Raw genomic sequence first — 21736 nt, 5'->3', positions numbered from 1 at the left:
ATGTATAAGGAATGTACACAGCTCAAAAAAATAAAGGGAACACTTAAACAACACAATGTAACTCCAAGTCAATCACACTTCTGTGAAATCAAAATGTCCACTTAGGAAGCAACACCGATTGACAATAAATTTCACATGCTGTTGTGCAAATGGAATAGACAACAGGTGGAATTTATAGGCAATTAGCAAGACACCCCAAATAAAGGACTGGTTTTGCAGGTGGTGACCACAGACCACTTCTCAGTTCCTATGCTTCCTGGCTGATGTTTTGGTCACTTTTGAATGCTGGCGGTGCTTTCACTCTAGTGGTAGCATGAGACGGAGTCTACAACCCACACAAGTGGCTCAGGTAGTGCAGCTCATCCAGGATGGCACATCAATGCGAGCTGTGGCAAGAAGGTTTGCTGTGTCTGTCAGCGTAGTGTCCAGAGCATGGAGGCGCTACAAGGAGACAGGCCAGTACATCAGGAGACGTGGAGGAGGCCGTAGGAGGGCAACAACCCAGCAGCAGGACCGCTACCTCCGCCTTTGTGCAAGGAGGAGCAGAAGGAGCACTGCCAGAGCCCTGCAAAATGACCTCCAGCAGGCCACAAATGTGCATGTGTCTGCTCAAACGGTCAGAAACAGACTCCATGAGGGTGGTATGAGGGCCCGACGTCCACAGGTGGGGGTTGTGCTTACAGCCCAACACCGTGCAGGACGTTTGGCATTTGCCAGAGAACACCAAGATTGGCAAATTCGCCACTGGCGCCCTGTGCTCTTCACAGATGAAAGCAGGTTCACACTGAGCACATGTGACAGACGTGACAGAGTCTGGAGACGCCGTGGAGAACGTTCTGCTGCCTGCAACATCCTCCAGCATGACCGGTTTGGCGGTGGGTCAGTCATGGTGTGGGGTGGCATTTCTTTGGGGGGCCGCACAGCCCTCCATGTGCTCGCCAGAGGTAGCCCGACTGCCATTAGGTACCGAGATGAGATCCTCAGACCCCTTGTGAGACCATATGCTGGTGCGGTTGGCCCTGGGTTCCTCCTAATGCAAGACAATGCTAGACCTCATGTGGCTGGACTGTGTCAGCAGTTCCTCTAAGAGGAAGGCATTGAAGCTATGGACTGGCCCGCCCGTTCCCCAGACCTGAATCCAATTGAGCACATCTGGGACATCATGTCTCGCTCCATCCACCAACGCCACGTTGCACCACAGACTGTCCAGGAGTTGGCGGATGCTTTAGTCCAGGTCTGGGAGGAGATCCCTCAGGAGACCATCCGCCACCTCATCAGGAGCATGCCCAGGCGTTGTAGGGAGGTCATACAGGCACGTGGAGGCCACACACACACTACTGAGCCTCATTTTGACTTGTTTTAAGGACATTACATCAAAGTTGGATCAGCCTGTAATGTGGTTTTCCACCTTAATTTTGAGGGTGACTCCAAATCCAGACCTCCATGGGTTGATAAATTTGATTTCTATTGATAATTTGTGTGTGATTTTGTTGTCAGCACATTCAACTATGTAAAGAAAAAAGTATTTAATAAGATTATTTCATTCATTCAGATCTAGGATGTGTTATTTTAGTGTTCCCTTTATTTTTTTGAGCAGTGTATATGTTAGGGGTCAAGAGGAACTAATTAGATGTGTTGAAAGTTACTAATTGAGAAAAGGGGAAGCGCAGAAATGTCATTCTGTTCAAATATGTTATTGAATATGAATGTTCCTAAGGAGGGAGGCAAAGGGCAACAGTCTAGTATCAGTTATTGAAAAGGCAGGCCAGTTGCTGAGGAACCAGGACCATGAGGGATGTGGAACTCAACTCGAGGTAAGGTCAACAGATGAAGAGGGAAGACACTGCTGGGAGGGGGGCCACAGGGACCCACCCTGATGACCATCCGATTATAGGCCTCTCACACACACACACACTTCCACACCCATGAGGGTCCTAGACTTATACAGGGCCATGATAATACCAGTAAGAGGAACCTACCGTGTTTCTGCCCAACAGAAAGAATGTCTAGCTTAGACGTGCAAGGAGATAACTACACCTTGTCGGAAGGTACATTTGTGCTTGTGTGTTGTCTTTGCAGCTGTATGACCCAATGGGGAAATAAACATGGTTTGAGTTTTTACTCTGTTCAGAACATAACACCACGGACAGAGCACTTGATTAAGCAACAAATAATTGTTATATTATTGCCATCTCAATCTTGATTGTACACTGTACCACTGAAACGTCTTTACATAATCCCACCCCACACAATCCTCAAAAGGTTGTCTCATCCATACCATTTCTATGGCTGATTTGGGCAATGTCAAGTGCTGATAAAAAAAAAATAACTGTCTTCAACCTGAATGCTTGCACTAACTTAAACAACTTGACAGAAACGCACTTAATTTTTTTCCTTCATTTAAAATCCAGGTTGAATAAATAAAATATTCAATTGGGAATGGTGAACTACACCGCAATTACACAGTTCACACTTATCAAATGTGCAGCTTAGACTGTTAAAATAGTTATTGGATGGTTAATGTAATACCGAAAAAACAGACAAGACAACTTAAATCAACAGCACATTTATTTAAGTAAACCCAAAGTGTGTCTAGGACGAGCTGGAGGCAGCCACCGCAGCACGCCTGGGCTTGGGGGTGGTCCCTTCCCGGAATCCATTCCTGAAAAGGGAAAGTATATAAGACATTACATACAATACTCAAATAGTAACCTTATTGCTCACCTAAGCTATATGGCAACATTTCATTCAGTCACCCAGGGTCTTTACCAGGTTGTGGTGTTATTTGTACCCAGCATGTACACTACTGGTGAACAAACTAAATAATAGATGGCAATAAGCAAACATGGCAGAATAAATTGATGGCAGAGTGAAGCTTGCCTCAAAATTAAAATCACTGAACTAATGTGTTCAGACATTTGTTTTACATTGGCAAACTAATTTCAGCTAGCATTATTTCCAAGCAACAGCTTTAACGGAGCACAGGCTGACAGTGGCTTAAAGGGCTACACAACAAGACTCAGGAGCAGAGAATGATTCACATATAGCAGAGTAGTGTTGCACGGTATACTGAAACTGCTGTACTTTTTCAATACTAGAACACGATAAACAGTTCGGTACTAGAATTTGTTACTTTCGGTACTTCTTTCAAATGTGTCTCACGTCATATAAGGACTGAGAGGATCAAGTCTGTCTAGTAATTTGTCTGAATGTTCTCAAGGGGGCAGTAGTAAGCTAGCCAGGCTACTTGCACATGCAGCTGGAACAGCACAAGCTACTTAAGAAGCAAGCGAGAGAGAAAATGCTGACAGCATGGCTTCTAACGAAAACATACCTCCATGTCCGCAGCTTGATGACAAAACTTGCTACAGAAGAGAACTATGGCAATACTTTGCTTATAGAGCAGATGAGGGCCAGCCCACCGAAACAAGGGATAATCAGCAACATATATTCAGCATGACATTCCCCTGTAGCTCAGTTGGTAGAGCATGGCGCTTGCAACGCCAGGGTTGTGGGTTCGTTTCCCACGGGGGGCCAGTATGAAAATGTATGCACTCACTAACTGTAAGTCGCTCTGGATAAGAACGTCTGCTAAATGACTAAAATGTAAATGTAATGTGAGCGTTATAATATGATTACAACCCAGAAGTAATTTGAGTTTCACTCATAACTTAGCTATGACAGCAATATATTTAGACTACTTTGCGTTTGTCTGGGCTTGCTGGTAGCCAACCAGCAGCCCTGGGTGGAGCATTGTACCCTGGGAGTTGAAATGCACTCTGGGAATTGTAGTACGCTGTGTTAAATCCATTGTATTTCTAATGGTGTGTAGACTACTGCAATATAGAAGCTTCAGAAATGAACTTAAAAAACATGTTTTGGAACTAAACTATTCACTTAATACATTAAATTATTTAGCATAGGTCTAATTAATTTCCTCTGACCCTATATTATGGCTATAGATGAGCAAATTAACCCTGATGTGTATCAAATTACATTTTAAAACAGCTTAGATGTAACGGTAAAATTATGTTGTATGCTCTGAGTCTCAGATATGGTTTTGCATAAGGAAAATGTAAGATTCTTCTGTTATTTAATAGGGCGTTTTATTTTTGAAAGAAATTGAATATAGAATAGATCTTCTATTTGTTATTTTAGTTGTTCTACCAGTTATCAACATATTGCGCAAAGTAAAAAATGAAAAGCCCAGTGGTTATTCTGTGACTAGGTAATACTCTTTTTTTTTTGCCATGGTATCGTGTATTGTTTTGGTATCGAGTATCGTGATACTGAACCTGGTATCGAAGTCAAAAATTCTGGTACCGTGACAACACTACAGCAAAGCATCAACCACCACAAATATACTCTCACATTTTAGAATGACCTGCATGTCCTTTGCATTTGATTAACTCAGGCCCTTGAGAGCCACAATCCTGCAGGTTTAAATTTCTCCCTGGCACTAATGTTACTGATTGTCTGGAGTGCACCAGGGTCGCCGCCTTCAGTGGGCAGGAAACAGGAGAAAACGCATCCTACCTGAACTTCATTTTCAAATGCAAAACATTTTGCCATGTGCCCTACTGAATAACCCTGTTTTTCCAGGCAATGGGGCAAAAATCAGCAGGACTCTGTACTCTGGCTTTCCACTGTGCTCACCTGAATCTGCGGTAGACAACCCTCAGGTGCCTCAAGCGGCCGGTCCCAGTGGTGTTCCTCCTCTTGGCCTTAGCGCTCCAGTTGTCTACAGAAAGAGACGACAGGTCAATACACAAAGGTAGACAACAGAAATACATTTAAAAAAGCAGGATCAACGGTTTTGCCAGCGAACATTCCCAAATATCCTTAAATTAATTTGCAGATCCATGACAATAGAGCAGCATAGCATTAGTGGAAACCAAGACTTCAGGGCAGGCCTGGTTGTAGCTAGATATGTTAGCCGCATAGGGGACAATTGTAGCATTTTAGTAAACCCTAACCCTTTCCCTAACCTTAACCTAATTCTCCTAACCTGCCACAATAATTATCCTAACCTGCCACATAAGTTATCCTAACCCAGGGTTTTTTCTGCAAAGAAAAGTATTGGGCGGCCGCCTAAGTGTTTTTTTTCCCAGACCGCCTACGTATGACCAAACAGTAGGGCTGTCCCCGACTCCCAAAAAAGTATTGGTCGACCGAGCTGTCTTTTATTTTTGACCAATCAATTGGTCTAAATTTATAAACATGTATTTTTCCATATATAGGACACACCCTATATGTTTTAATAAAATCAACTATATGTACTGAACTTGTCTGATGCGTTAAGCACACTGTTTGATTAAATAATTAAGACAAATGACTCAAGAGGGAGCCAGAAATCAAGATAGCCTAACCAGAAGAAAAAAACCTGTTCCTGATCCTCCTCCTGCTGCTGTCCTTCACAGATTCTGCGGTTACGCTCCTGAAGCTGCCGGTAATAGGCTACACCAGGGGTTGGCAACCTTTTCCATTTAGTACCAATTTATCTTACCATTTCTATCGATCAGTTACGATTTTCATATGCACATTTTTGTGGAACAGTGTCATTTAATTTACAAGTCTTTATCTCAAAATTATTGTCATGTGATTAATCAAAATGTTACCCAAATTAAATTACAAATCTAAAAGTAACTTTTATTACCATTGCCAACTATGTAAAAATAGCCTACATAAAGCCAACAAATAAAAACACTGCAGCCTGCAGGTAGAAAATATCCTGATTAAAATAAATATCCTATAAAACACATTGGCTACGCATGGCCAGTCTGCAACAAACTTGAAACATTGTATCAACTGTGTCTGGCCAGAAGCTTGCACTAGCAACATTGTATAAAATATTCTGGGCCCTCAGCATTTCTTGCACCAGTGAGCTTTAAAACATATTTTTCCATATATACACACCCTATGTTTGAATAAAATCAACTATATGTAAGCTACTTCACCTGATGCTTTAAGCGCTGCAAGTAAAAATGGACACACAAATTACTAAAAAGAGGGAGCCAGAGACTAATATATCCTAACCAGAAGAAAAAAAAAACCTGTTCCCGAACCAACCCTACTCCTCCTCCCGCTGTTGCTGGCCTTCACAGATTATTCCATTATGCTCTTGAAGTTGCCGGTAATAGGCTATCATATAAACCACATTGGCTACACATGGCCTGACTGCAAACGAACTTGAAACATTGTATCAACTATTAACTGGGTCCAGCCCGAAGCTTGCGCTAGCAAACTTGCAACATTGTATAAAATATTCTGGGCCCTCAGTTTTAAGCGCCAGTGAGCTCGGGACAGACACAGCTGTAGGCTATTTGCGCAAGGGATAAGAAGCAGTGCTGGACTTGGGCAGGAGCTCACCGGAGCCGAGTAACGGCACCTGAAATGTTCTACTGCTTGAGCTCCTGTTCCTCTTATAGAATCTTAGCTCAAAAGTATTGTGGAGCTCCTGCACCTAAATATAAACAGTACCAGTACATTTTTCGATTTCACGCTGAGTGGTTATTGAAAGGGAGAGCTGGAAAGATTTTAAAAAATACATTGAGGAACTATTGTAATTCTCAATGGATGTAAAAACAGTACGTTTGCTTGCTGTTTGAGGTGAAGAAAACATTACTTTGAGAAGCTCTACAGGTCATTAGTGGTGGTGCATTAAGCCAATCAGGAATACTATCAGATCCCCAAATGGGCACATTTATATATGCCTACATTTGCGCGCAGGCCAGGTAGCCTATAAGCCTACTTCTATGCGTGCGCATCCTTACTCAACATTGACAGGAGTGCTTCAAACGAAAGACTGACTAAATTGACAAAACTCGTAAATGGAATGAAATAAATCAAAACTTGTTTCTCACAAGTGTAGCATTGGTTGTGCACTCTGCAAACAATGTGTCCACTCAAGATAATGAGAAAGGGAAGACTGGAATAATATTGAATGCATGAAAATAAATTACCGTAAACAAAGTAAAAAACATTGTAGATGAGAAATTATAGGAATTAAAGGGAAATGTACTACTGGTGACATACGTAATGGGGAACTGATATACACCAACAATCAAACGCAAACAATTCACACAGTGAAGAAATGAAACAATGATTGTGAACAAATTGGTGGTAGAGATCACATTCTGGAGAGAGAAGTGCATTGTGCATCTGGGTACATGGTCAATCCAACCTCTGCATTGGCCATGCAGCATTTACGGTGATATTGACTCCACAGAAGTCAGGGCATTCATACTTCTTGAGCAGTGCAGAGCTGTTGTCAAGGAAGTGAGTTTGTGTTTATACAGGATGTACCGCCCCCACCTACTGTCAACCAATCATGTCAATGCGGAGCTATAAAGAGCCCTCAGTATTGGTACAACATTTGGGAGGCGCATGGCGATGCGGTACAGAGCTCGATTTGGCCTCTGCATGCCTATGGTGGCTCCGCAATTGCGTCACACCCTCTATATGGAGCCTCCGACCACATTTTCGGATCAAGCATGAATTGGTTTTTAGTCAAGGCCCCCGCAATGGATTAGTTCATTGAGATGGGCGGGCGGGCATATATATATATATATACATACATACATACACACACACATATAGAACCAGTCAAAAGTTTGGACACCTACTCATTCAAGGGTTTTTCTTTATTATTACTATTTTCTACATTGTAGAATAATAGTGAAGACATCAAAACTATGAAATAACACATGGAATCATGTAGTAACCAAGAAAATGTTAAACAAATCAAAATATTTGAGATTCTTCAAATAGCCACCCTTTGCCTCGATGACAGCTTTGTACACTCTTGGCATTCTCTCAACCAGCTTCACCTGGAATGATTTTCCAACAGTCTTGAAGGAGTTCCCACATGCTGAGCACTTGTTGGCTGCTTTTCCTTCATTCTGCAGTCCGACTCATCCCAAACCATCTCAATTGGGTTGAGGTCAGGGGAGTGTGGAGGCCAGGTCATCTGATGCAGCACTCCATCACTCTCCTTCTTGGTAAAATAGCCCTTACACAGCCTGGAGGTGTGTTGGGTCATTGTCCTTTTGAAAAACAAATGATAGTCCCACTAAGCCCAAACCAGATGGGATGGCGTATCGCTGCAGAATGCTGTGGTAGCCATGCTGGTTAAGTGTGCCTTGAATTCTAAATTAAGTAAAGTAAAGCACCCCCTCACCATAACACCACCTCCTCCATGCTTTACGGTGGGAAATACACATGCAGAGTTCATCCGTTCACCCACACCATGTCTCACAACGACATGGTGGTTGGAACCAAAAATCTCCAATTTGGACTCCAGACCAAAGGACACATTTCCACCGGTCTAATGTCCATTGCTCGTGTTTCTTGGCCCAAGCAAGTCTCTTTGTATTGGTGTCCTTTAGTAGTGTTTTTTTTTGCAGCAATTCGACTATGAAGGCCTGATTCACAGTCTCCTCTGAACAGTTGATGTTGAGACGTGTCTGTTACTTGAACTCTGTGAAGCATTTATTTGACTGCAATTTCTGAGGCTGGTAACGCTAATGAACTTATCCTCTACAGCAGAGGTAACTCTGGATCTTCCATTCCTGTGGCGGTCCTCATGAGAGCCAGTTTCATCATAACGCTTGATGGATTTTGTGACTGCACTTTAAAAAACGTTCAAAGTTCTTGAAATGTTCCAGACTTGGTCTTTTACCAAATAGCCCTATCTCCTGTATACCCCCCCCCAACTTGTCACAACACAACTGATTGGCTCAAACGCATTAAGAAGGAAATAAATTCCACAAATTAACTTTTAAGGCACACCTGTTAAATGAAATGCATTCCAGGTGACTACCTCATGAAGCTGGTTGATAGAATGCCAAGAGTGCAAAGCTGTCATCAAGGCAAAGGGTGGCTATTTGAAGAATCTCAAATATAAAATACATTTTGATTTGTTGAACACTTTCTTGGGTACTACATGATTCCATATGTGTTATTTCATAGTTTTTATGTCATCACTATTATTCTAAAATGTAGAAAATTTTAAAAATAAAGAAAAACCCTTGAATGAGTAGGTGTCCAAACTTTTGACTGGTTCTGTATGTGTGTGTGTGTGTATATATATATATATATTGTGATGTCACGAGAGGCTGTGTCCTGGAGGGGCGTTACATCCCCCTGAGGTGGCTGCAAACCCAGACAGCTATGGCTCCATCTGCTGGTATGGTCGGGAACTCCACCCCTCTATGGCCAATCTTCCCACGCAGCTGAAACAAATGAGGAGCTGATGAGCTGAAGGTTTGGAAGGGGAAGAGACACACTGAGGGAGGTGTGGGGGGTGAAGAAACACAGTCTCCAACCTGGGCTCTCTGGAGGACAAGAGTGCTGCACGTCCACTTCCATGAGGAATATAAGGATTTGGAGATACTTACCTTTGGGAAATACTCACCTTTGGATATATGCACCTGTGGAAATACGTGAGAGACATTTGGAAGGACTTTTTGCTGGGTTGGCCACTAGCTGCAACGTGGACTACAGTAAGGCTGGGGAAAAGTTATCTGAGCGAGTGAGAATTATGATTTTGGATGTGGAAGAGACATCCCTGAACTGTTAACCCTTAAAGAGCCACAAGAGAACAGAATTTTGTTATATTTTCGTTAATTTCCCAAGACCTATAATAAAATCCTTGTTTTGTTTGAACCTTGTCTCCTTGCACTACTTGAGCAATCCCGCTGAAAGCTGTGTAGCCTCTCGTGACGTCACAGATGGTGGAGAATACGGGCAGCTCAAGCGTTAATAGTGCATGTCAGAGGAGGATACCGAAGGTTTGATCACCCAGTTTTCCAAGTTGGCCGTAGGCTCCCCGCCCGACTGAAATGGAGGACATATTGAAAGCTCTTGTTGCTGGCCAGCAAGCCCAGATGCAAGCAAACGTGGCTCTCTTGGAGGAGCAAAAGAAAGCCAACCTTCTGAAGGCAGAGGAATTGCAGTTGCAGAGACAGAGGGTTGTCCAAAATACCCGCCCAATAAAGGCAAGTGACTTTATATCTAAGATGGGAGCTACCGATGACATTGAGGCATACCTGCATGCATTTGAGGCCACGGCCACTAGGGAAGCCTGGCCCAAGCAACAGTGGGTTGGTCTGTTAGCCCCCCTTTCTAACCGGGGAATCGCTGAATGCTGTCCGGGACCTGGGCCCTGACCAGGTTACTGACTATGATGCCCTGAAGTCTGAGATCCTCAGCAGATATGGACTCACAAAGTTTGGTATGGCCCAGCGCTTTCACAGCTGGACCTTCCAACCAGACCAACCTCCTCGGGCGCAGATGCATGAACTTGTCCGAATCGCAAGGAAATGGCTGGATCCGCCGAGGAATACAGCAGCGGCGGTGGTGGAGGCCGTTGTGGTGGATGCGTTACCTACGCGCCCTGCCTTATGAGGCAAAACGGTTCATCAGTCAACAGGCCTTGACCACGGCTGATCTGACCGTGGAAGCTGTGGAAAAGTACCAGGCCACAGCGGAGATGCTGAATGCTTCCCGAAAAGACCCCAGGAGTGCGGCCCCACCACAAATGGGAAGAACCCGTCCAAAAGGACCCCAAGGTCTCGAACCCAGCCACGTCAGGACTTATCCCGGCTCCAGGGGGAGCCAGAAACCAGGCGGGTCCAAGAAGAGTACACCAGGAGGGGGAAACTCGACAGTGTTACCGGTGTGGGGAGATGGGACATATCTCCTGGCAGTGTGGGAAACCAGCCGATGAACCTATGCCCACTGCGGAGTCCTCCAGCTCAGCACCCACACACCGTGTTGCCTCGCTCTTGGGAGTCGTAGGTGGCGGCCCAGATCGACCCCCCACCTGCCCGGTAACTGTGAATCACCATGATGTGGAGGCCTTACTGGATTCTGGTAGCCGGGCCACCCTGGTACGTAAGGATTTGGTGGGCCCAACGTGTCTGACCCCGGGGAAAGTCCTCCCAGTTTCCTGTGTCCATGGGGACACCAGAGAATACCCCATTACTGAACTTACAATGACCAGCACACGGGGAACCATACACACGACGGCGGGGGTGGTTGATTCCCTCCCCGTCCCTGTCCTGATTGGACGAGACTGCCCAGCCTTTTACCCACTCTGGAGAGAGTCTCAGGAGAGGATAACCCGAGTACCTCGGAAACGGAGAGGCAAGACTCATCCTGGGAAGGCTCCGGTGCAATCCTCCGAGTTACTCACTCCCGCCCGGGCTCTGATAGGGATGGCAGGTGCCCAGACCGACACCGAGACTGGTCCGGATACGGGAGAAGAGAACGCAGCCCAGGAAAGTGCTCCGTTCTCCAGTGAAGAAGACGTCCCAGGCACCCAAGAGCTTCCCCTCTCACAGGCCAGTATGGTACGGCTCAATTACAAGATCCTACTCTTGCAAATGCCTTAAGAAATGTGCAGGTATTAGAAGGTGTAGTGTTAGGTGATAAGACAAACCCTACTTACCCCCATTTCGCAGTAAACCGGGGGTTAGTATATCAGATAGTCAAGAAAAATGATGAAGTGCATGAACAGCTCCTCGTGCCACAGCCCTATCGGGCCACAGTACTCAACCTAGCACACACACACCCGCTAGGGGCCCACTTGGGGGTAGAGAAGACTAAGGAAAGAATCATGCAACGTTTCTTTTGGCCAGGAGTACACAAAGAGATAGAGAACTACTGCCGTAGTTGCCCTGAGTGTCAGCAGGTTGCGCCAAAGCCCACATATAGAAACCCGCTCATTCCCTTGCCCATTATCGAAACTCCTTTTGAGAGGATTGGATTAGACATAGTCGGGCCCTTACCGAAAAGTTCCAGGGGACATCAATACATTCTGGTCATTCTGGACTATGCATCCCGGTACCCGGAGGCCATTCCGCTGAGGAAGGCTACATCCAGACAAATCGCCAAGGAGCTGTTCCGTCTCTCAACTAGTCTGGGAATCCCAAAAGAGATATTGACGGACCAAGGGACTCCATTCATGTCCAGGGTGATGAAAGAACTCTGTGCTTTACTGAAAATCAAACAGCTGAGAACCTCGGTCTACCACCCCCAGACAGATGGCCTAGTCGAGCGTTTTAACAAAACACTAAAATCCATGCTGCGGAAGCGGTAGGGGGAAGATGGGCGCAACTGGGATCAGCTGTTACCATACATATTATTTGCGGTGAGAGAGGTACCTCAGTCTTCTACTGGTTTTTCACCCTTTGAGCTCTTGCTTTCCTACAGACCCAGAGGACTGCTCGACATCGCCAAGGAGGCCTGGGAGGAGCAGCCATGCCAACAGCGGACACTGATCGACCATGTCGGGCTATGAGGGAGAGAATGAAGGCCATCTATCCCATGATGCGGGAACACCTGGAGGCCAGTCAGCGGCAACAGCAAGCCTCCTACAACAGATCTGCTCAACCCAGGGAGTTTAAGCCGGGGGACAGAGTGCTGGTCCTGGTGCCAACCGTTGAGTGTAAATTCCTGGCAACCTGGCAAGGACCATATGAGGTCATTGAACGCATGGGAGAAGTAAACTACAAGGTGAGGCAACCAGATAAAAGAAAAACCGAGCAGATTTATCATGTTAACCTTTTAAAGAAGTGGCACGCCAGAGAGGCGATGTTCAGCTGTCTACCCCCCACAGAGACCAAGGAACCGGCGCGAGAAGAGGTTCAGCTGGGTCCAAATCTGTCCCCACATCAACGACAGATGGCCCTGGAACTCGTGGAGCAGAACCAGGATGTCTTCTCCTCCCTTCCCGGTCACACAGAGGTGGTCCAACATGAGATCCGCACCATGCCTGGCCGAACGGTAAACCAGCGCCCGTACCGCGTGCCAGAGGCTCGTAAAGTGGTTATACAGAAGGAGGTAAGGAAGATGCGGGAGTTGGGAGTAATCGAAGAGTCCCACAGTGCCTGGGCAAGTCCCATCGTACTAGTTCCCAAGCCAGACGGTTCAGTACGATTTTGTAATGACTATCGAAAGTTGAATGAAGTGTCTGAATTTGATGCATACCCAATGCCTCGTGTCGATGATTTAATAGACTCCTTGGGGCATGCTCGTTTCCTAACCACTCTTGATCTCACAAAAGGCTACTGGCAGGTGCCCCTGACCCCGGCGTCCAAGGAGAAGACAGCCTTTGCCACCCCGGAGGGGCTCTACCAGTATACCCGACTTCCGTTTGGTCTCCACGGGGCACCTGCCACGTTCCAACGCCTGATGGATCGAGTCCTGGCGCCCCACAAGAGGCACGCAGCGGCTTATTTGGATGATGTTGTTATACAAAGTCCGGATTGGGCCAGCCACATACCCCGGGTACAAGCGGTGCTGGATTCGCTCAGGAAGCAGGGCTCACGGCAAACCCGAAGAAGTGCAAGCTGGCCTTCAGTGAGACAAACTACCTGGGGTACACCATTGGGCGGGGGTTGGTCAAACCACAGGAAGCCAAACTGCGGGCCATACAGGACTGGCCGCAGCCCATCACCAAGAAGCAAGTAAGGTCATTTTTGGGCCTCGCTGGCTACTATAGACGCTTTATTGCAGATTTTGCTACCATAGCTGCACCGTTGACGGAGCTGACGACCAAACGCCACTCACGAATGGTGAAGTGGAACCCTGCGGCGGAGGCGGCTTTCCTCAACCTGAAGCGAGCACTCTGCTCCAGTCCGATCCTGGTGGCACCAGACTTCAAGAAGGAATTCATTGTCCAAGCGGATGCTTCGGAGGTGGGTCTGGGTGCTGTCCTCACCCAGGCACATGACGGTGAAGAACATCCCATTCTCTACCTAAGCAGAAAGTTACTTCCAAGAGAGAAGAACTATTCAACGGTGGAGAAAGAATGTCTGGCTGTAGTCTGGGCCCTGGAGTCCCTTCGGTTCTATCTCCTGGGCCGACGTTTCATGGTGGTATCTGATCACGCCCCTCTGCAGTGGATGGCCAAGAACAAGGAATCAAACAGTAGAGTAACCAGATGGTTTTTGAGCTTGCAACCGTTTAACTTTTCTGTTGTCCATAGGGCTGGCAAGCACCACGGCAATGCGGACGCCCTCTCCCGGCGTGATGCCTTCTTCGCTGCCTTTACCCCGACGAGGATGTCGGTCCCGAGGAGGGGGATGTGTGATGTCACGAGAGGCTGTGTCCTGGAGGGGCGTTACATCCCCCTGAGGTGGCTGCAAACCCAGACAGCTATGGCTCCATCTGCTGGTATGGTCGGGAACTCCACCCCTCTATGGCCAATCTTCCCACGCAGCTGAAACAAATGAGGAGCTGATGAGCTGAAGGTTTGGAAGGGAAGAGACACACTGAGGGAGTGTGTGGGGGGTGAAGAAACACAGTCTCCAACCTGGGCTCTCTGGAGGACAAGAGTGCTGCACGTCCACTTCCATAAAGAATATAAGGATTTGGAGATACTTACCTTTGGGAAATACTCACCTTTGGATATATGCACCTGTGGAAATACGTGAGAGACATTTGGAAGGACTTTTTGCTGGGTTGGCCACTAGCTGCAACGTGGACTACAGTAAGGCTGGGGAAAAGTTATCTGAGCGAGTGAGAATTATGATTTTGGATGTGGAAGAGACATCCCTGAACTGTTAACCCTTAAAGAGCCACAAGAGAACAGAATTTTGTTATATTTTCGTTAATTTCCCAAGACCTATAATAAAATCCTTGTTTTGTTTGAACCTTGTCTCCTTGCACTACTTGAGCAATCCCGCTGAAAGCTGTGTAGCCTCTCGTGACGTCACAATATATATATATATATACCCGCCCGCCCATCTCAATGAACTAATCCTTTGCGGGGGCCTTGACTAAAAACCAATTCATGCTCAGGAATGAGTAAGTGTGTCCAAACGTTTGACTGGTACTGTATGTATGCATACATACACTGCTCAAAAAAATAAAGGGAACACTTAAACAACACAATGTAACTCCAAGTCAATCACACTTCTGTGAAATCAAACTTTCCACTTAGGAAGCAACACTGATTGACAATAAATTTCACATGCTGTTGTGCAAACGGAATAGACAACAGGTGGAAATTATAGGCAATTAGCGAGACACCCCCAATAAAGAAGTGGTTCTGCAGGTGGTGACCACAGACCACTTCTCAGTTCCTATGCTTCCTGGCTGATGTTTTGGTCACTTTTGAATGCTGGCGGTGCTTTCACTCTAGTGGTAGCATGAGACGGAGTCTACAACCCACACAAGTGGCTCAGGTAGTGCAGCTCATCCAGGACGGCACATCAATGTGAGCTGTGGCAAGAAGGTTTGCTGTATCTGTCAGCGTAGTGTCCAGAGCATGGAGGCGCTACCAGGAGACAGGCCAGTACATCAGGAGACGTGGAGGAGGCCAACAACCCAGCAGGACCGCTACCTCCGCCTTTGTGCAAGGAGGAGCACTGCCAGAGCCCTGCAAAATGACCTCCAGCAGGCCACAAATGTGCATGTGTCTGCTCAAACGGTCAGAAACAGACTCCATGAGGGTGGTATGAGGGCCCGACGTCCACAGGTGGGGGTTGTGCTTACAGCCCAACACCGTGCAGGACGTTTGGCATTTGCCAGAGAACACCAAGATCGGCAAATTGGCCACTGGCGCCCTGTGCTCTTCACAGATGAAAGCAGCACATGTGAGCACATGTGACAGACGTGACAGAGTCTGGAGACGCCGTGGAGAACGTTCTGCTGCCTGCAACATCCTCCAGCATGACCGGTTTGGCGGTGGGTCAGTCATGGTGTGGGGTGGGGTGGCATTTCTTTGGGGGGCCACACAGCCCTCCATGTGCTCGCCAGAGGTAGCCTGACTGCCATTAGGTACCGAGATGAAATCCTCAGACCCCTTGTGAGACCATATGCTGGTGCGGTTGGCCCTGGGTTCCTCCTAATGCAAGACAATGCTAGACCTCATGTGGCTGGACTGTGTCAGCAGTTCCTCTAAGAGGAAGGCATTGATGCTATGGACTGGCCCGCCCATTCCCCAGACCTGAATCCAATTGAGCACATCTGGGACATCATGTCTCGCTCCATCCACCAACGGCACGTTGCACCACAGACTGTCCAGGAGTTGGCGGATGCTTTAGTCCAGGTCTGGGAGGAGATCCCTCAGGAGACCATCCGCCACCTCATCAGGAGCATGCCCAGGCGTTGTAGGGAGGTCATACAGGCACGTGGAGGCCACACACACTACTGAGCCTCATTTTGACTTGTTTTAAGGACATTACATCAAAGTTGGATCAGCCTGTAGTGTGGTTTTCCACTTTTAAGTTTGAGGGTGACTCCAAATCCAGACCTCCATGGGTTGATAAATTTGATTTCCATTGATCATTTTTGTGTGATTTTGTTGTCAGCACATTCAACTATGTAAAGAAAAAAGTATTTAATACGATTATTTCATTCATTCAGATCTAGGATGTGTTGTTTAAGTGTTCCCTTTATTTTTTTGAGCAGTGTATATACACATATACATACACGTCAGCCGTATCAAATGGACACATTTATAAGTCTACATTTGTGTGCAGGCCAGGTAGCCTAGGCCTAGTTCTATGTGTAATCAGGTGCGTGTCCTTACTCAAAATTGACAGGAGTGCTCCAAACTAAAGACAATGAATAAATTGACAACTCGTAAATGGAATGAAATAAACCAAAACATTTTCCTCACAAGTGTAGCCTAGGTTGTGCACTCTGCAAACAACATGTCCACTCCTACAATGACAATGGTAAGACTGTAATAATAATATATTGAATGCATTAACAGAAATGACCATAACCAAACAAACATTGTAATTTAGAAATGGTCATTAACGGTAAATGTAGTACTGGTGTGCCATCCCCGCGGCCTCCACAATGGATTAGTCCACTCAGGCAGTCAGAAGAACCAAAAATTCCCCAAATGATGCATTCAGGAGTATTTGTCATGGTATGCAGCCCCATTTGATTTTGTTATGTTTGAATCACTCAGATAGCATAAGCCATGACAAGATGTGTAGAATTGCAGGAAATTAGCTTTTAAACAGCTAAATGTTGTCCACTGCGGCCAACAGGAGGGCCTCAAATGTTCGGTCGGTGACCGCACCATTGGCCATGCCCCCACCCAAGCCCCATTTGATTCAGATAAAACCCTGCCCTAACATGCTACGAAAAGTAACTTCTGCTAGTCAACACCGGCAGCCTTGCCCTGGACAGTCTTGGCTTCCACTAATGCAATACAGTGAAAATAGACTAAATAGTAATTGTTCAAGAGCCATCTACGCTCAACAGGTAGCTGATCCTACTTTGTAATACACACCCCTGGTCAACAGATGTGGGGACACAGGTAAACACATCCAGAGGTTAGGCAAAGATATTGTTCATCTAATTTGTCAACCAATGTGCACGCATGGAGAGTTTGGGGTCTTGTCTCAGTCACAAAGTAAGAATCACTGAAATTCATATGTTCAGACATTTGTATTGAAATCATCACTGACAAGACACTGGGTAATAAACATGAACTGACTCATGCTGCACTGTCAAACATTCAAAAACAAGTCAACAAGGCAAGCAGTAATGCAAACAAATTAAAAGACAATGCTGCAACAAACCTCAGTATTCAATAGAGACAGAATACCCACAGGTCTGTGACATCTTGGTGACAACATAGTGGTGATGTGCCGTTTGTAAACGATTCATTCTTTTTGAACGACTCATTACTGACTTGAGAGTAATGATTCTTTTTTCAGAGGGACTCGTTCATTTGATCTGCTGGCCGCAATGAAACGTACAGCAGGATTAATACTCGCTTCTCCGGCTCCGGAGACACCAACTGTATCATGTGCTCACGGAAAAATAGATAATGCATAAAGAAAAAGACATGTTTAGAACTGATAATTGATTCGATTGCATGGTCAAAGAATGAATGACATTAACTGATTATTGAATGTTAGAAGAGACAGCTCTGCTCAACACTTGAACGTGAAAACAAGTATTTTGGGGGGCTGTTGCAGTTCGCAAATGATATTGTGCTAATCGCCCTCGCGGAAGTAAAGTGTCGAGAGAAGGTGGGACGATGACGTCGTGTTCAAGAACTGTGCAAAGGGAGTGGATGAGGCATGCAGGGAGAAACGCTTTGTCAACGACACTCGCGCTCAGAGTTCCACAAGAAATTCATGGAGAAATATGTGAAGTAGGACTTGCAGCGCTGCTATGAAGGTGTTTCATTTCTCTCTGCTCTGTTCCCAGTTCTAAGGGAGAGGACATTTTCAGTAATAACTGACTGATAGGGATTGGTCTGAAAACATTGAATGAACCTGAAGAATGGTGTCATCCTTCAACATGGAACACGCACCAAATCCTCTGTATATAAATGATTCTAACTCCTGACCTTAAAATAAATTTCAACTAGTTTTGTTTCATGTACAATCATTTCCCACCCCTGAAAGGAATGGTTGCAATAGTGACATCATCAATGTCAACTTGTTGTTATTTAACTTTTACCTTACCATTTTTAAGTCCCCCCCCCAAAACAGATTATGTTCAACTTAGGCCAAGATTCAATCAGTTCTGGCGTCAACCCGCGATAACCGCCAACTGCACAGCAGTTGCATTGTTATTATTTAGGCGATGTCGAGGTGTAACTGCGTTGGGCCCCATGTAGCTCAGTTGGTAGAGCATGGCTTTTGCAATGGCAGGGTTGTGGGTTCGATTCCCACGGGAGGCCAGTATGAAAAATGTATGCACTCACTAACTGTAAGTCGCTCTGGATAAGAGCGTCTGCTAAATGACTAAAATGTAAAATGTAGAGCATTCTGCCAAGAGCCGTTCACAATCTAGTCCGGTTGCGGACGCAACTAGACCTTGTTTCAAAGCTATCAATAAATAATCGTATTTGTATAAGTAGCATTGAAGCACACTTTTATAAGTCTGTCATAAATGACAGCTACAATAAGCCCCTATGGGGAACGGGATGCGTGTAGAATCATGATTCTTTCGAGTTTTTAGTTCATTGTTAGCCGTTAGGGGTCCTGCATGCTCTGGGCATGACTGAATCAAATGAACGAAATGAGTTAAAATATTTGTTCTTTTGACTAAACGAGTTGAAAAGATCTGAGTCAGTAAGAAGTACCAAACTTCCCATCACTACAATATAGCAGTTTCAATGAATGGATAAGCCGAATTATCGATCTCAAGGAATGGCATGGACACTTACAACTTCTCTTGCGCTTCTCGGGGTAGCCACACTTCCCGCAGGATGACTTCTGCAGATGGTAAGCCTTGGAACCGCAGCGACGGCATAGAGCATGTGTCTTATTACGCCGCTTTCCGAAGGACGACGTCCCCTTCGTCTGAAACACACAAGGACCAAAGGTTAGCCAAAGAGATCTTTGTCATTCGGTGTGAATGCATGGCGAGGTTGGGGTCTTGTCTCAGTCAATAAGTAAGAATCACTGAAAATTCATATGTTCAGACATTTGTATTGAAAACATCATTGACAAGACAATGACACAGGATAATTCATAGCAGAGAATTAGTCATTTGTTGTACATCTGATTGCATGCGTAGGTAACCAAGCTGGACTACTGACGTTTCTATCCAACTTCCTGGTAACTTCACTAGTTTGCTAGTTTTCCATTTTTGGTTTAGGCAAGGTAGCAAGTTAGCTAGCAAGACCAGTGGCATAATATACTAACACTACTAGCTAGAAACAGTTCAACAAAACAACTCATAACTAGTTGATTAGAGGGAATTAGCTACACAAAGAAAGGTGAGGATGTTGTGGTTTGTAGAATGGCTCATTTACCTTGAGCACAAACTAGCTAAGGTTGTTTTCTAGCTAGCTAACCCCAAAACATACACAATGGACCAATGCTTCCTTTGCTAGTTAACTAGCTAACGAAGTTGTCTACCGCTTTTTCTACACCATCTAACGTTTAATCAAAAACAATATCAGTGAGAAACCATTATCATTGATTGTAAGTCGTAAACCACTACGATTTCTTGAAAAATAAACCGATAAATAAATAGATGTTGTAAGATCCATCTCTGACAAATTATTTCACTCACCATTTTCTTCCTGTGGGTGGGTGAAAAGAGACCGGAAAAGACCTTGGTGTTGCAGTAAATCAGAACCGACGTTGTTCCGGTGTAACAGTAAAATAAGCCAACTTAATTAGGACAAGCGTTTCATTCCATAAGTAGCCTACTAAGTTGCCCGCTACCTACTAAGGATGTAAACATTAATTTATGTACTGAAGACAAAACCGACCAATTGTTATTTATTTATATCAGGCAGGGCCTGTTTGAATACTTTAAAATGCATAATTCCTTCTCTGCCTTCACCCATCAAATAATGTTGGATCAGTGATTACTCCAAGGAAGGGAAGAGGGAAGGATATAATTGAAAAAGTATTCTATCTGGGCTACTTCCATAGCTTGTTTCTGAAATGGATATGAATGCACAGGTTTCTTCCTTAGCCTATCAAGATAAGGAGTCCACAACGTTTCAATGAGTCTATACAATGCCTAGGCCTACTACATGAACACCATAAAATATACGCTTTTAAAGACTTTACACAAGTGGAGTTGCATCCAAGACAATCAATTTCAATGTGTCAATCAGTCACACTGTGATCATCATAGGCTACAATGACTTTCTCTATACCAGGCGGTGTCAGAGGAAGGCCCTAAAAATTGTCAAAGACTCCAGCCACAGCAAGCGGTACCGGAGCGCCATGTCTAGGTCCAAAAAGCTTCTTAACAGCTTCTACCCCAAAGCCATAAGACTCCTGAACAGCTAATCAAATGGCTACCTGGACTATTTGCTGCTACTACTCTCTGTTTATTATCTATGCATAGTAACTTTAACTCTACCTACATGTACATATTACCTCAATTACCTCGACTAACCTGTGCCCCCGCACATTGACTCTGTACCGGTACCCCCTGTATATAGCCTCGTTATTGTTATTTTACTGCTGCTCTTTCATTTTTTCATTTTTTAGTTATCTATTTTTTACTTAACACCTATTTTTCTTAAAACTGCATTGTTGGTTAAGAGCTTGTAAGTAAGCATTTCACTGTAACATGTGACAAATACAATTTGATTTGCATTTACTCAGGCAGCCCAATTCAGATATTTTTTTCATTAACTGGTCTTTTGACCAATCAGATCAGCTATGAAAAGGTCTGATGTGAAAAGATCTGATGTGATTGGTCAAAAGACCAATTAGTGGAAAAAATATCAGATTTGGGCTGCCTGTGTAAACGCATTGCTTTTGAATGTAATATTATTTTTAGCCACAAGATGTTGCCAATCAGCTGCTGGTGGCCAAGTGACAATGATCTAAAGCAGCTTCATCGCCTGTCTGCTTTCCTTAATCTGAAACCAACTTCATGAAATAACTGTACAGTTTAAGCGCATTCCTGCTTGATATCCGACATATTGCTATTCCCAGATTTGTAAAGAGGAAGGAGAGAGGACAAGGACAGGAATCCACTTTAGACAAATTGAGATGGACTCACTGAATGAGGATGTGATGTGGACTATCAGTTCAGTTTATTTTGTCTATTCAAGTTTTTCATTCACAACAAAAATAATTTCATATTTCTAACTTCTATACATTGTATACATACGAAGGGCGGCAGATAGTCTAGCGGTTAAGAGCGTTGGGCCAGTAATCGAAAAGTTCACTGGTTCGAATCCCTGAGCCATCTTGGTGAAAAATCTGCAGATGTACCCTTGAGCCAGGCATTTAACCCTAATTGTTCCAGGTTTGCCATCAATAATGGC

General features: G+C 45.0%; 1 protein-coding gene and 2 non-coding genes across 3 annotated transcripts; all 3 read right to left on the bottom strand.

Moving 5' to 3' along the window:
* Positions 1–2550: 2550 nt before the first annotated feature.
* Positions 2551–20092, bottom strand: LOC121541455 (60S ribosomal protein L37). Its single transcript, XM_041850477.1, has 4 exons — positions 20011–20092; positions 19157–19292; positions 4657–4741; positions 2551–2662 (listed from the first exon to the last, which is right to left on the bottom strand). Exons 1-4 carry the CDS (start codon positions 20011–20013, stop codon positions 2593–2595), a joined length of 294 nt encoding a protein of 97 aa, XP_041706411.1. The 5' UTR covers positions 20014–20092; the 3' UTR covers positions 2551–2592.
* On the bottom strand, positions 17365–17443 carry LOC121542270. The gene has a single exon (XR_005995877.1). It is a non-coding gene; the product is annotated as a small nucleolar RNA SNORD72 (small nucleolar RNA).
* On the bottom strand, positions 19366–19445 carry LOC121542269. The gene has a single exon (XR_005995876.1). It is a non-coding gene; the product is annotated as a small nucleolar RNA SNORD72 (small nucleolar RNA).
* Positions 20093–21736: the final 1644 nt, after the last annotated feature.

The sequence above is a fragment of the Coregonus clupeaformis genome, chromosome 27 (genome assembly GCF_020615455.1).
Source record: "Coregonus clupeaformis isolate EN_2021a chromosome 27, ASM2061545v1, whole genome shotgun sequence".
Classification (NCBI taxonomy): domain Eukaryota; kingdom Metazoa; phylum Chordata; class Actinopteri; order Salmoniformes; family Salmonidae; genus Coregonus; species Coregonus clupeaformis.
This window is presented reverse-complemented; position numbering and strand designations above follow the sequence as displayed.